The sequence below is a fragment of the Rana temporaria genome, chromosome 1 (genome assembly GCF_905171775.1).
Source record: "Rana temporaria chromosome 1, aRanTem1.1, whole genome shotgun sequence".
Classification (NCBI taxonomy): domain Eukaryota; kingdom Metazoa; phylum Chordata; class Amphibia; order Anura; family Ranidae; genus Rana; species Rana temporaria.
In genome coordinates, this window is record NC_053489.1 from 601,136,383 (window position 1) to 601,151,901 (window position 15,519).

At 46.2% G+C, this 15,519-nt stretch overlaps 1 protein-coding gene across 1 annotated transcript; it reads right to left on the reverse strand.

The window, feature by feature from the left end:
• Positions 1-491: 491 nt before the first annotated feature.
• On the reverse strand, positions 492-12,168 carry SMIM20 (small integral membrane protein 20). The gene is made up of 3 exons (XM_040335163.1): positions 11,948-12,168; positions 8,313-8,369; positions 492-729 (listed from the first exon to the last, which is right to left on the reverse strand). Exons 1-3 carry the CDS (start codon positions 12,051-12,053, stop codon positions 692-694), a joined length of 201 nt encoding a protein of 66 aa, XP_040191097.1. The 5' UTR covers positions 12,054-12,168; the 3' UTR covers positions 492-691.
• Positions 12,169-15,519: the final 3,351 nt, after the last annotated feature.

Genomic DNA, 15,519 nt, shown 5'->3' on the forward strand with positions numbered 1-15,519 from the left:
TGCATTACTGTGTGGAGTTACAGACAGAAGAACAGGAAGTGAGGATTTCTCAGAAGAAATAAGGACATTTAAAAGCAAAATGGAAGGATGAGGTAAGTGCAAGTGCAAGGGCATTGGCCATGAACTTGTGTTCAATTTTCATGCAACAAACACGAACGTAGTGACGTACAACGTGAAATTTAAACCCTTGAGCGCCACCCTTTGGGCACCTTCTGCTAATGTCATGTTTTGTGAGCATTGATTCCGAGCATGCGTGTTTGGACTTTTGTACACATGATAGGAAAATCTGACAACAGAGTGTTGTCCGTGGAAAATGTATAAGGCTGCCATCCAACATTTGTTCGCGGAAGTCGGACAACAATTGTCTGATGGAGCGTACAAATGGTCGGATTTTAGGCCAACGGTCTGTCATGACACAATTCCCATGGGAAAATCCGATCGTGTGTACGAGGCTTTAGCGTCATTGTCCAGGCAACAGACAGACAAGTATATTGTGTACAAATGTCCTTTATTGTATCCTGGCTCCACTGCCTCTTACTTCTTATTTTACACTCTTTATACATATTTACATTCCTAATTCCATCAGAGAAATGAAATCCGTATTTATTATATGTACAAAATCCATAGTGAACATGTTTCTATCACAGCCGAAAAGCCTGGAAGACCATTACATCATTGGGCAGCCGCTAGTTCACTTCCTGGAGAAAGGATCCGACCAGACCTTCAACCCTAAACAAATAAAAGGGAAATGCACAATCAGCAATTATACAAGTCAATGTAGCGGGGGGCATATAATATGGAATGATATTAAAGTATATCTATACCCAAAAACAAACTCTTTCAGGTGTTTCCTTTATTGTCTCCTGCCCACAAGAATTCTGGCAGAATCAACAGGTATTCTTTACATCAGGGATAAGTAATTAGCGGACCTTCAGCTGTTGAAAAACTACAAGTCCCATAATGCCTCTGTCTCTGGGTGTCATGCTTGTGGCTGTCAGCCTCTTGCTATGCCTCATGGGACTTGTAGTTCTGCAACAGCTGGAGGTCCTCTAATCGCATATGCCTGCTTTACATCTTATCAAACAGATTTAAAGCGGATCTAAACCCATCGATTTACCCGTTTCAAAAAACATTTACATTCTGGTCATGTGCCGTGATTGCAGAGGCGACTCTAGGCTTTGTGAGGTCTTCAGCAAAACATAGACACAGGACCCCACTCATGCCCATAATGGGTAAAAAAATTCAAGCAAATAAAAATGGCTGCAGAAAGTTGCATGGATCTAGCACACAGTGATTGAGCAGAGGCAAATTAGGCAGCCACAAGGCCCCTGTGAGTGCAAGGCCTTAGGCGACCGCCTAATTAAAGAGCCGCCTCTGCGTGATTGTAATGGTCACATTGGTTGTGCTCCAAACCCAACTCGCAAACCATCAAATATCTGGTTTCAGAACTGCTCACATCTGATCAGATTAACCACTTCCTTACTGGGCACTTTCACCCCCCTCCTGCCCAGGCCAATTTTCAGCTTTCAGCGCTGTCACACTTTGAATGACAATTGCGCGGTCATGCAACACTGTAACCATGTAACATTTTTATAATTTTCTTTACAAAAATAGAGCTTTCTTTTGGTGGTATTTAATCACTGCTGGGTTTTTTATTTGTTACAAAAAAAAAAGTCTGAAAATGTTAAAAAAAATTATAAAGTTTTTCTTGGTTTCCGTCAGTACATTTAGTAAATAAGTAACCTTTACCCTTCACTGATGTGCACTGATAGGCTGCACTGATGAGGTGGCACTTATGGCACTTATGACCATTTGTGGGCATTGATTAGGTGGCAAGATGAGGAGGCACTAATATGTCACACTTATAGGCACCGATAGGCGGCACTGGTGAACACCAATAGGCAGCACTGATAGCCGGCACTGACTGGCATCACTAATTTACACTGATTGGTGGCACTTGTGGGAACCGATTGCTGGCAATGGTGGCGCTTTATTGTAATCCGGGTACTGATACTCAGTCCCCCGAGTAAATGTCTCAATGTCCCCTGTGAGGAAATGCCTCTGATCGGCTCTCCTCGCCACACACTCTGTCAGTGTGAGGTGATGAGAGCCGATCTCCGGCATTTCCGTGTTTACATGTGACTGGCTGCTATTGAACACAGCCGATCACATGGTTATGGTTAAGTCTTTACGGAGATCGGGGTCACGCCTTACGTCGTAGCTGGAGTGGCCGTTCTGGTGCCCCGTCATATGATGTCCACCCAGAACGAGAGCCGCACTGTCCCTCCTGCATTTGATGGTGGGAGCGCGGGCGGCAAGCGGTTACACAGGGACTAAGACAGCTGCTGCCTTGGCGGAAAATGATAGGAGGGTTTAATTCCGCTTTATCAAAACACTTTCAGTTATACAGACAAGAGGGGGGCAATTAAGATAGGTTTACTGTTAGGGTCAGGGCTCAAGTCCTGCAGGAACGCGTGCGAACGGAGTTCCTGCACTTTTTTCACAGCAGGAACTCAGTTCCCTTTGCAGGACTAGAGCAGCCGAGAGCAGCCGAGCCAATCCTTTACTAAGCGGCGATGCCCAGCTCGAGTCACTGTCAGGGGCAGGCAAACCTTAGTAATCCTTTATGTTACTGGCGGCTTCCTGTATATGGATTCATCAGGTAGTGTGCGGGTATTCCGTCACTTCCTTGATGCCGCAATGTCTCCTGGGAGCTTTTGTCATTGTTCCTAGGAGACATTGAGGAGATCTGCCGCAAGTTATCGCAGGATTTAGAAAGAACTTGCTTTACAGTTACAGGTACAGTGGATCGAAAAAAAGAAAACATGCGGTTTAGTAATTATGCATATGAGCGTATTTTCCCCAGGACTTGACCCCTGATTAGGGTCCTTTCACATGGGAGGTTTGCGTTCTGATCAGCAAAGGATCCGCTCACAGATCCCCTGCTGGTCAGAGCAGGGCAGGGGGGGGGGGGGTTGGGGGGAATGACAGGTCTGTGTCTGCTCAGTTTATACAGAACAAACACAGACTCTGCCCTATGGATGCTTGAGAAAGGAAGGAGGGAATCCCCAGTGCCGCCCATTCACGGGGTTGGGTGATGGCGGCATCAGCCTGGGCTCCCACAAGGCCCCCCGGAGCATAGTCATGGGAATAGAGATCCTAAACATGTGGGGAGGGGGGGTCTCTAAACTACGGCCCTCCAGTTCAGGAACTACAATTCCCATCATGCTTAGTCATGTCTGCTGTGAATGTCAGAGTTTTACAATGCTTCATGGGATGTGAAGTTCTGAAACAGCTGGAGGGCCGTAGTTTGGAGATCCCCGATTGTAGCTCATCATCCTAGGCTGTTGGGAACAATGAAGTGGAATGTGGAAAAAAGAGAAAAAGAAAAAGGATGTACGGGGAGTGAAAAATGTAAAGTGAAAATCAATATAAGACTGGAGTGAAGTGGTAAAAATAAAGAATGTGAATGAGTGATGATGAATGATGAAAATTGTACAAATAAAATGGGGAAATGAAGATGGAAACGAGAATAAGGGTGAAAATGCAAATAAGAATAGATATGAAAAATAAACATAAGAATACAAATTCAAATAGAAATAGTCTTTTATATGTATGATATACAAATATCTGCTCTATGGGCGGTCGGGAGTAATCAGACTCCGCTGTCCGTTTACATATGACTTCCTCTGATCCAGGACGTCCAAACGGAAGAAGACGCAGTCATCCTCTATTTTTTTTTAGCGTGCCTTAGGCTGGGTTCACACTACGGTTTTCCCGTCCGTCAGCCGCATACGATTTCAGTATTGAAAACGTACGGGCCCGGACGGGAAAACGTATAGATAGACAATGCATTGCAAATCGTATGCACTCAGATGCATCCGGGTGCGTACGATTTGCTGGCAAAACGTTTTTTAAACGTACGCAAAACCGTGTTCAACCACGGTTTTGCGGTCGTTTTTAAAACAGTATGGCAAACGCATACGTTTTCCATTAAAGTCAATGGAAAACGCACATACGTGCGGTTCCATACGTTCCCGTCCGTTTCAGCCGCATACGGTTTTTCATATAAATCGTATGCGGCTGACGGACGGGAAAACCGTAGTGTGAACCCAGCCTTATCGGACCTGGGGGTAGGTGGGTGTAAACAGACACATGTCCATAGGAATGCATGGACCATCCAATCAGATCCGCCTGAAAAACTAACAGGTGGACCTGATCGGATCGCTTGTGTTAAAGGTTTTAGGCCTTTGTGCAGCTGTGTGCATCATCACATAGACAACAATGCATCTGTGTACAGATCATTTTTTTTTTTAACCACTTGAGACCCGCGCTATTGACAAAAGACGTCAACAGCACGGCTCTCAAGTGCCCGGTGGACGTCTTTGGACGTCTTTCTAAAAGCATTACCCGCGCGCGCCACTGTGTGGCGCGCAGCGGGTAAAAACTGTCCCGGCGCATCAGCAGGTGACAGCAGGGACGTGGAGCTCTGTGTGTAAACACAGAGCTCCACGTGCTGTCAGAGAAGAGGAGACCGATCTGTGTCCCTTGTACATAGGAACACAGCCTTGGTTACCTCCCCTAGTCAGCCCCCTCCCCCCACACAGTTAGAACACACCCAGGGAATACATTTAACCCCTTCCTCACCCCCTAGTGTTAACCCCTTCCCTGCCAGTCACATTTATACAGTAGTTAGTGCATTTTTATAGCACTGATCGCTGTATAAATGTGAATGGTCCCAAATTTGTGTTAAAAGTGTCCGATATGTCCGCCGCAATATCGCAGTCCCAATAAAAATCGCAGATCGCCGCCATTACTAGTAAAAAATTAATAATAAAAAATACGTAGACAAATATGTATCGGCCTTAACTGAGAAAAAAAATAGTTTAAAAAAAAATAGTTTAAAAAAAAAAATAGAAAAATGGGATATTTATTATAGCAACAAGTAAAAAATATATATATTTTTTTTAAATTGTCGCTCTTTTTTTGTTTATAGCGCAAAAAATAAAAACCGCAGAGGTGATCAAATACCACCAAAATAAAGCTCTATTTTGGGGGAAAAAAGGACGTCAATTTTGTTTGGGAGCCACGTCGCACGACCGCGCAATTGTCAGTTAAAGCGACGCAGTGCCGGAAGCTGAAATTTCGCCTGGGCACGAAGGGGGTTTATGTGCCCAGTAAGCAAGTGGTTAAAAAGGTCACATGGCTACAAATAGAACTGCACGATTCTGGGAAAAATTAGAATCGCGATTCTTTTGTATAAAATTAAGATCACGATTCTCAAAATTGTATTTATTTAAAGTTATTTTCAACACAAAAAAAATGAGATTATGTGGTTAAATACAGAATATGTAAATCTGACGGACTGTTTACATGTTACATTTTAAAAGCCGCAGCAAACCTGCTGACCTTACATGCTTGCTAATGCGACAGAACAACTAAATGTGAAAATCAGAGGTGTTCTGTCACATTAGCAAGCATGTAAGGTTTGCTGCTGCTTTTAAAATTTAACATGTTCTGTCCTTAAGTGGTTAAACCTTCACCACTTTATCTCAAAACTTCTGGCTTACTGGTTTAAACTTGTTATTTAACCACATTTTACATTTTTAAAAGGTACAAAATCTTTTCATGTACAACAGATTTTTACATGGCCTAACATGGTAAAAACTTCTACCACACTGTAATTTATACGTCTGACAAGACCTTTCTCAATACCTTGGTCACACCATGAACCACGAAACAAGAACACAAAGCAAACATTAAAATTAGCCATAGGAGACACATAGACATGTGAAGACAGGACTAGGTGGACACAGCCAGAGTAACAGAGGTGGTTAGGCAAACAGTCCTCTAATATGAGAAAGACATTTACACATAAAATGACACATTTCAGGCCCCTCTCACGCTGACGGAACGATCGGGTGCACCTTTCCTTTCACCCACAAAATAACTGTTGGGTGTAACAGGATGTCCGATTGTCCCCTTCTCACTGTGCAGAAGTGTGGGGTGGAGGAAGATGGCGGCGCCGAAAACGTCACTTCCTACGAATCAGCGCCGGGTGTACCAAAATGGCCGCCGCTCCGGAGCTAGGCCGAAGCCGGGGACTTTCCTATGGCCGCACCCGAAAATCGCGGGTCATCCATCCTGGAGATCGCGTGGGGGGGGGGGGGTGAATCCAGATTTGCGATTTTCTTACGATTAATCATGCAGCTCTACTACAAACGCAGCATTTTTTTCACCCTTGTGGAGGCGGCCTTAGGGCCCTGTATGTGTTAGGGCCCGTGTTGATGGGCTTTTGCTGATTACATGAGTTTAAGATGCTTGTGAGATCACTCAAAGGTGAAAGGTGCAGTGACCTGCTTCAAGTGGTTTTACACAGAGCAGCCTGGATTCTCCTTTTCTCGGGTGGGTCCCTCATTTGTTCTCCTGCCCCCCTCCTTCTGAGTGTCCCCACAGCAAGCAGCTTGCAATGGGGGCACCCAAGCAGGCTCGCTACTGAGCCACCGCTCTGTGTGTCTATTCAGACATGGAGCCACACCTCAGTCCTGCCCCCTCTTTCTCTCCTCATAGGCCCTGCCCCCTCACTCGCCCAATCTTCCTCCAGTGATGTGCACGAGAGCCTCCGCTGTCCGGGGACTCTACCTCCTCATTGGCTGAGACAGCAGTGGGTGCCACTGGCTCCCACTGCTGTCTCAGCCAATGAGGAGGGAGAGTCCACGGATAGCCGAGGCTCTCGTGCACATCACTGGAGGAAGATTGGGCTCAGTTAAGTATTAAGGGGGGTTGCTGCACACAGAAGTTTTTTTTATCTTAATGCATAAATATAAAAAAACCTTCTGCCTTTACAACCACTTTAATTGAGTTGGTATACAAATAGGTTACCATGAGAGTTACCCCTTGTTCAGTATGTTATTTATTGAGAGTAGTGCTCTGACTATGAGCACCTCACATATAGGCAGGTTACCAAAGATTCCATCATCTCATAACACTATATACATTTAAACTTCTGTTATTTTTAATTCTGGAGAGCTGCTAAAACGCTACAACAGTGTCATTAAGAGATTTAAAGGACAAGTTCATTTTTAGCACACATACTTTATTTTTGTACCTAAAACTAAAATTACTTTGATTTACTAAAACTGGAGTGTGCAAAATCTGGTGCAGCTCTGCATAGAAACCAATCAGCTTCCAGGATTTTTGTCAAAGCTTATTGAACAAGCTGAAGTTAGAAACAGATTGGCTGCCATGCACAGCAGCACCAGATTTTGCTCTCTCCAGGTTTAGTAAGGGCCAGTTCACAGCAGATGCAGTTCCAAGCGCTTTTTTCTGCACTAAAAATACATGCACAGTGTTTTCCATGTATTCCAATGGCTCTAGTTCACACCATGCAGTCAGATTCCGGTGCAGAAACTGACTGCATGGTGTGAACTAAAGCCATTGGAATACATAGAAAACACTGTGCATGCATTTTGTGCAGAAATAAAGCGCTTGGAACTGCATCTGCTGTGAACTGGCCCTTAATCAACACCAAAGTGTTACTTCAACTTTACCTGAAACTAGAACAAGGTGATCACACATCCTTCCCACCTCCCTGGTCCCTGCTGTACTTACCTCCAGGAATGCTGAGCTGTCAGTGCCCACGTAGTCGGTCCAGCTGTCCAGGAATTTGAAATCCCAGTTCTTCGCCCTCTTCTCTGTGCAGCACTTTTGGGACAGTCCAGAACTATTTACAGTGCAGGCATGTGTGCTGAAAGATCAGAATAGTTCTGGTCTCGTCCTTAAATATTTTTTGTAAAGGTGAACTAACACTTTGAGGAAGACCCCCTTTGTTTTCTTATGAGACCAAGTGCTGTCTGAGCACGCTGCTTAGCGATAGAAGGATGGATTAGGGATTAAATAAAAGTGTAAAACTTGTAACTTGTTCTTTAGTAGAAAGGGTAACTTGTGCCAAAAACGGGATGGTTAACACGATCACTCCGAAGTGCTATGTTCCCCTTCAGAGGTCTCTGTGAAGCAGTACTTCCAGAATGCCACTAGAGGGTGCTACAGGAGAAGCTGTTCACCAATATGGAGCCTGTGCCTAGAATCTAACAGTTGGACAGAATAAAGATTTTTTTTTAAACTTGAATACCAAAAGATTTGTGGCAATTTTTCCAAAACAAAAGCAATAATGAGGGGACTACGGAGGCTGCTTTTACTGAACCCTCCTCATGAAATACTAATCGCCTGGCTGTTATCCTGACTGAATCATTTCACAGAATTTTGAATAGCTGACCTGGATAGTGCAGCTGAGAATTCAATGTTATACATACCTGTTGGCTGCACATCCTCCTGTACGACTCCTTGTCTATTTATTGATTGTTCTTTTTCTACAAAATAAACAGAATATATCAGCGCATACATATCAGTCCATTTCATTGCCAACTTGTTACCTTTATAAAACAATCAAACAACAATATGGGCCAAGGGAAACAAAAAATATCCTAAAGAGCTACAAAGGACTGTAGGGTCCTGTATGGTCCTGATGTAGCTGTGACGTAAACAATCTGTGGTTATAATGATCAATTCAGTGCTGCGCCGGAGACAGAGGAAGGGACGTCTGTGGTCAGCTTGTGGAACACAAGCTGTGCTGTTGCCGTGACTTACATGTTTCGCACACATGCGCTTTGTCAAAGTTCCCTTGGACTTACATGTAGGGTTGTCCAGATACCGATACTAGTATCAATATCGGGACCGATAAAGAGCATTTGCGCAAGTACTTGTACTCGCACAAATGCTCCCGATGCCTGACCCGATATTTGGTCAGCGGGCGGAGGTTTTGAGCAGAGTAGGCATAGTTTGCGAGCGGATAGGGCGGGTGGAGTTTGTGAGCTACGAGGGCGGGTGTATGCTGCTCCCTTCCTCCGCGCGCCGCGCCCTCCTCCATGCTGTGTCCTGTGTTTCCTTCCATGATGCTGCTGTGACTGTCCGCGCTCCGTGTCCCCCTCCGTGCTCCTGCTGTCCTCCTCCATGCTCTGTGTCCCGTGTGCCCTTCCGTTATGCTGCTTCCCCCCCCCCCAGTGATTCTGCTGTTGGCGCTCCACATCCCCCTCCGTTTTCCTGCTGTCCTTCATGCGCTGTGTCCCCCTCCATGCTGCGTGTCCTGTGTCCCCCTCCATGCTGCTTGACCCGTGTCCCCCCCTGCTGCTGTCCCCCTCTGTGCTCTGTTTCCCCTCCATGTCCTCCTCCACTCCCTCTGTCCTCGTCAGGATGGAGAGCGGAGGTAGGAGCCACTAAACCCGGCTCCTACCTGTTCTGAATGAACAGAATCAGTTATCACTGACTCTCTCCATTCACATAACTGAGCATCGTAACCTGTGTTTACGATGCTTCAGTTTATGAATGGAGAGGAGTCTCCCTCCATTCATTTTAGATGGGGCTGCAGAGAAAGGGACTGGGGAATATGTGTCCTTAATCCCTTTCTCTGTCTCAAACGTGAGATGTCAGGGGTCTGTTAAGACCCCTGACATCTCACCTAAGCCCCCCACAGTGCTTAAAAAAAAAAAATTGCAATAAATAAAAAAAATTAATTATAAAAAATAATAAAAATAAAAAAAACACACTGACACCATGCACCCCCCCCCCCCCTAAAAAAAAAAAAAGAAGAAAGCATCAGAAAAAAACATAACAAAAAATTGTAAAAAAAAAAAAAACTACTGACACATGTGCCACTGTCACATGACATTAAAAAAAGTATCGGTATTCGTTATCGGCGAGTACTTGAAAAAAAGTATCGGTACTTGTACTCCGTCCTAAAAAAGTGGTATCGGGACAACCCTACTTACATGTTTCACACACATGCGCTTTGTCAAAGTTCCCTTGGACTTACATGTTTCACATACATGCGCTTTGTCAAAGTTCTCTTGGACTTACATGTTTTGCACACATGCGCTTTGCCAAAGTTCCCTTGGACTTACATGTTTCGCACACAAATGTGCTTTGTCAAAGTCCCTTTGGATTTACATGTTTCACACACATGTAAGTCACAGCAACAGCACAGCTTGCATTCCCCAAGCTGACCACAAACGTCCCGTCCCTTTGGCGCAGCACTGGCATTACTCCAGGCGTGTTGGTTGCTCTTGGCTCGGCTCCTCTGGTTCCCCTCAGTTGTGGTGTCACCCCCGAGTGGTCTGATCCGCTGAGCCCGCCATTTGGCCTCATCCAAGCAACCTTACATCTTCCCAGTCCGGACATACACGGCCCTCTATCCTCCCGCTCCTATCGGCTTTATCCATCTTGGACCGGCTATATCACCATCTTTTACAGCCTCTGGGCTCCTTGGGACCGGATTTCCATCCTTTTCCACATGGTCATTGGCGCCCCCCATGTGATACCAGGGAGCCCCCCCGGATGTCTGTTCACCCCTCTTCCCTATCTGAGGTCACCTGTGGTAACATTGAATAACATTTATCGGTCCATTACACCATTGTTTTTATGTTTCCTAGCTGATTTTTAGACTTTGCATCAGCTCATCATATCCATTATGGAATAAACATTGTTGGATCCTCATTCCATGATTACAAGTGTCTGTTTTATGACCATTACACGTTGGATCTTACTCAGAGAGCTGCTTATTACAATATGGGCCAAGTAAAGTGTTGTTCCTGTAGCTACTTGGGGGTTAAAATAGAGGAAAAGCATATGGCCTCGTCACACAGCGTGCGGAAGCTTACACCCATGTGTGGTCCGGGTTTTCCCGGACAGGGATGCACTGTGTCTCCTGTATTCATGTGCAGGCAGTGTAAAGTGTCACTTTCCCCATGCAGTGCAATCTATGTTCCTTTCGCTTCACTGGAGGACAGAACAGGGATCTGTCAATGTAAACAGACAGATCCCTGTTCTGACAGGGGAGGAGAGAGAGATCTGCTGATCCTAGTAATTAGGAACAGCGATCTCTCTCCTCCTCCAGTTAGAAACACCTCCCAGGAAAAACATTTGCACCAATTCCCTGCCAGTGACATTTACACAGTAATCAGTGCATTTTTATAGCATTGATCACTGTATAAATGTAAATGGTCCCAAACAAGTGTCCGCCGCACACCCCATCACATACAGTCAATGCTGGAGGTGCCGAAACTGGGTTCCCCCGTGTTGCAGCTGAAAAAATCCCTGGTGACAGTGTCTATTTCTAGCACTGAATATTGTATTAGTGTCATTGGTCCCCAAAAAGTGTCAGTTAGTGTCCGCTGCAATGTCGCAGTCCCGCTATAAGTCGCTGATCGCCACCAATACTAGTAAAAGAAAAAAATTCAAGCCAATCATACGCTTATTGGGATAAAAAAAAACATGTAGCGGAATACATAATGACCTAAACTGTAAGGATGAGCTCCGGCGTGTTCGCAAAGCCCACGTGCAGAGCCCGCCAGGAAGACATTGTCCCGATGCGCAGCTGCAGACAACGGGAAATGTCTCCCTGCCTGTGATTAGCGCAGCGCCGACTTCCTGACGGGCTCTGCACGTGGGCTTTGCGAACACACCGGAGCTTATCCTTACTACACTGAAGATTTTTTTTTTAATTATTATCATTATTGGATAAGTGTTATAGCAGAAACCAGAAAGTTAAAAAAAAAGTATGTTTTTTTTTTTTTATTTATAGCGCAAAAACTAAAAACCGCAGAGGTGATCAAATACCACCAAAATAAATCTCTATTTGTGGGGAAAAGGGGACGTCAAATTTATTTGGGTAGATTGTTGCACGACCGTTGTGCGATTGTCAAAGAAACGCAGTGGCCTGGTCATAGGGGGGGGGGGGATAAACCTTCCAGAGGACAAGTGGTCAAATTACAATAGGTGACCTACGCCTTGAAAGTTTGGTTTGCATTGATGATCAGTCTCTTTATATATTTGTACAGGAAGCAGTGTGACTCCCAGCTATGGGGACACAAGGAGGACACATACAAACACTTACTGTAGTCATCTACGTGTGTCATGGGGTGATAGAAGATGGGGTACAGGGCGGCGGCTATCGCTGCAATAAACCCCCCAAATACCAGAACTCCCCTATTCCCAGCCATGGCCGCACCACCCGGCAAGGACACACTACACACTGCACGTTGCTCCGGAGCCGGAAGTGTCTATCTGCGCCCTCTGATTGGAGGGATTGTGACAGTGTCATAAAACTAGGCTTCCTATTGGTTGCTGGCTCTGCGCTGATACAATGTTGAAGAAGAGAAGGACAGCGGAGTGATCACATGATCATATTCTGAATATATACAGGGATCATCCCCGATGTGATCACATGATCGTATTCTGAATATATACAGGGATCATCCCCGATGTGATCACATGATCGTATTCTGAATATATACAGGGATCATCCCCGATGTGATCACATGATCGTATTCTGAATATATACAGGGATCATCCCCGATGTGATCACATCGTATAATGAATACAGGGTTCGTCTGTACAGAGGAAGTAGGAGGATCCCATGAATAATCATTTCATTAGTGCAGCTTGAGATCTAATAATAAACATTTGTTGGCCCCCAGCACCCCTTACTGCTGATTCGCAGAACTGTTTATTAAAGTATAGTTTTATATTTATAAAGTTCTAGTTATAAATATAAAATATAGCCCCTAGCTATACTAACAAGAAGCGTGCAGAATTGCCCGTACCCCGTACCCCCACACAAATCACCTACTCATTGGTGTATTTTGGTTTGGTGCCACCCTGGGCAAGACTAAAATCGGGCACCCCCTCCCCCATCGAAATTTTTCCCACTCCAGCCGTTTTAAAATTAGGCACAGCTGTGTAACGGCGACAAGCGTCGTAAATGTAGCTATCCATAGGCAACGCTTTAAAAGCTTTTACAGGTTAGTACATTCCAGTGGCAGCTGGTGCTCACAATTTTTGGGGGGGGCGCAAACGTAAAAAAAAGAAAAAAAATTGCAGCCTAACTGTGCCCATCAAATGCAGCCACTGTGCCATCAATTGTCACCACTGTGTCATGCCATCAAATGCAGTCGCTGTGCCATGCCATCAAACGCAGCCACTGTGCAATCAATTGTCACCACTGTGCCATGCCATCAAACGCAGTCACTGTGCCATCAATTATCACCACTGTGCCATGCCATCAAATGCAGTCACTATGCCATCAATTCGCACCACTGTGCCATGCCATCAAATGCAGTCACTGTGCCATGCCATCAAACGCAGCCACTGTGCCATCAATTATCACCACTGTGCCATGCCATCAAATGCAGTCACTATGCCATCAATTCGCACCACTGTGCCATGTCATCAAACGCAGTCACTGTGCCATGCCATCAAACGCAGCCGCTGTGCCATGCCATCAAACGCAGTCACTGTGCCATGCCATCAAACGCAGCCGTTGTGCCATGCCATCAAACGCAGTCACTGTGCCATGCCATCAAATGCAGTCACTGTGCCATGCCATCAAACGCAATCGATGTACCATGCCAAACGCAGTCACTGTGCCATGCCATCAAACGCAGTCACTGTGCCATACCATCAAACGCAGCCACTGTGCCATCAATTGTCACTACTGTGCCATGCCATCAAACGCAGCCACTGTGCCCCTCAATTGTCGCCACTGTGCCAATTGTCACCACTATGTCCCTCAATTGTTGCCACTGTGCCCTTTAATTGTCGCCACTGTGCCCATTGTCTCTACTGTGCCCATTGATGCCACTGTGCCCATTGTCACTACTGTGCCCATTGTTGCCACTGTGCATGTCACTGTGCCCTTTGTTGCCACTGTGCCCATTGTCACTACTGTGCCCATTGATGTCACTGTGCCCTTTGTTGCCTCTGTGCCCATTGTCGCCGCTGTGCCCTGTAAAATGCACTTACCTTAATCCTTCGATGTCCCTCAATGTCTTCTCCCGCCTTGGTGATGCTTCAGCCAATCAGGTTACCAATAACCAGAATCAGTGAACCTGATTGGCTGAGACGGCCGTCAGTCTTATTCAAGGAACGCACCCCGTACGTTCCCTAGATAAGACATCCGGGAGACGAGGACTGTACTCGGACCCGCTGGCTCTGATAGGCACTTCAGCACAGCCAACCAGCTGCCATTATTCAGGTGGTCGGCGCTCAATTTCCGGCCACCTGAATAGACCAGCGGCAGCTGGCAACAATAACATACATTCATGCAATGCATGAATGTATGTTATTTCAGTGGCGGTGCGGAGCCAGAGGGGGCGGAGCTCCAGCGTCCTCTATGGACGGACCGCCGCTGCTACATTCACAGAGGAGGTCTAGTGCTAGAATTACTGCCCAGGATCTGACGTTCGCGTGATACCTCACATGTGTGGGGCGATCGCTGTTTGCGTGCGTGCGGGACCAACGCACATTTTTGTCTTTGCGTGGGAGGACGGGGGCACTTTAGTTTAGTCTATAAGACCCCAAATCCATCCTCTGCACTGAAAAGCACTCAAAACGCCAATGCTTGAATGCTTTAGATTTTTAAAAACTGGCACGGATGGTTTTCTAGTAAACCAGAAGTGATGTCATGTCATTGATTAAAGCCGATCCCGGTTTTGCTTGGCTAATGGCTATCCATCTGCCGGCTGGTTGCTTGGGTCTCCCGATGGAACAGGAGAGAGCCCAAAAGAGCCGCTGATGGGGGCAGGAAGGGGGGAGGGGGGGTGGACACATTGCTCCTGCTGCTTGTAATAGCAATCATGTGGCTTGCAAGCCGCTCCGATTGTTATTACAAGAGAGCTGACTGCTGGCTCTAAAAAAACATACTGGTACAGGTAGAGCCAGTGCAAGGATTTTTGACGCCTTAGGTGAAACCTCATTTTGCCGCCACTATGGCCCCACCCCTGACTCCACCCCCTTTTCCCTGCCCATGTACATTAATGAAGCGCCCATCAAATGCAGTCCACCAGTGCCCATCAAATGCAGGCTCATCAGCGCCCATCAAATGCAGCTTCATCAGCGCCCATCAAATGCAGCCTCACCAGCGTCATCAATGCCGCCTCACCAGCACCCATCAATGGAGCCTCACCAGCGCCCATCAATGGAGCCTCACCAGCGCCCATCAAATGCAGCTTCATCAGCGCCCATCAAATGCAGCCTCACCAGCACCCATCAATGGAGCCTCACCAGCGCCCATCAATGGAGCCTCACCAGCGCCCATCAAATGCAATCAATTTTCACCACTGTGCCATGCCATCAAACGCAGCCACTGTGCCATCAATTATCACCACTGTGCCATGCCATCAAATGCAGTCACTATGCCATCAATTCACACCACTGTGCCATGTCATCAAATGCAGTCACTGTGCCATGCCATCAAACGCAGCAGCTGTGCCATCAATTATCACCACTGTGCCATGCCATCAAATGCAGTCACTATGCCATCAATTCGCACCACTGTGCCATGTCATCAAACGCAGTCACTGTGCCATGCCATCAAACGCAGCAGCTGTGCCATGTCATCAAACGCAGTCACTGTGCCATGCCATCAAACGCAGACGCTGTGCCATGCCATCAAATGCAGTTACTATG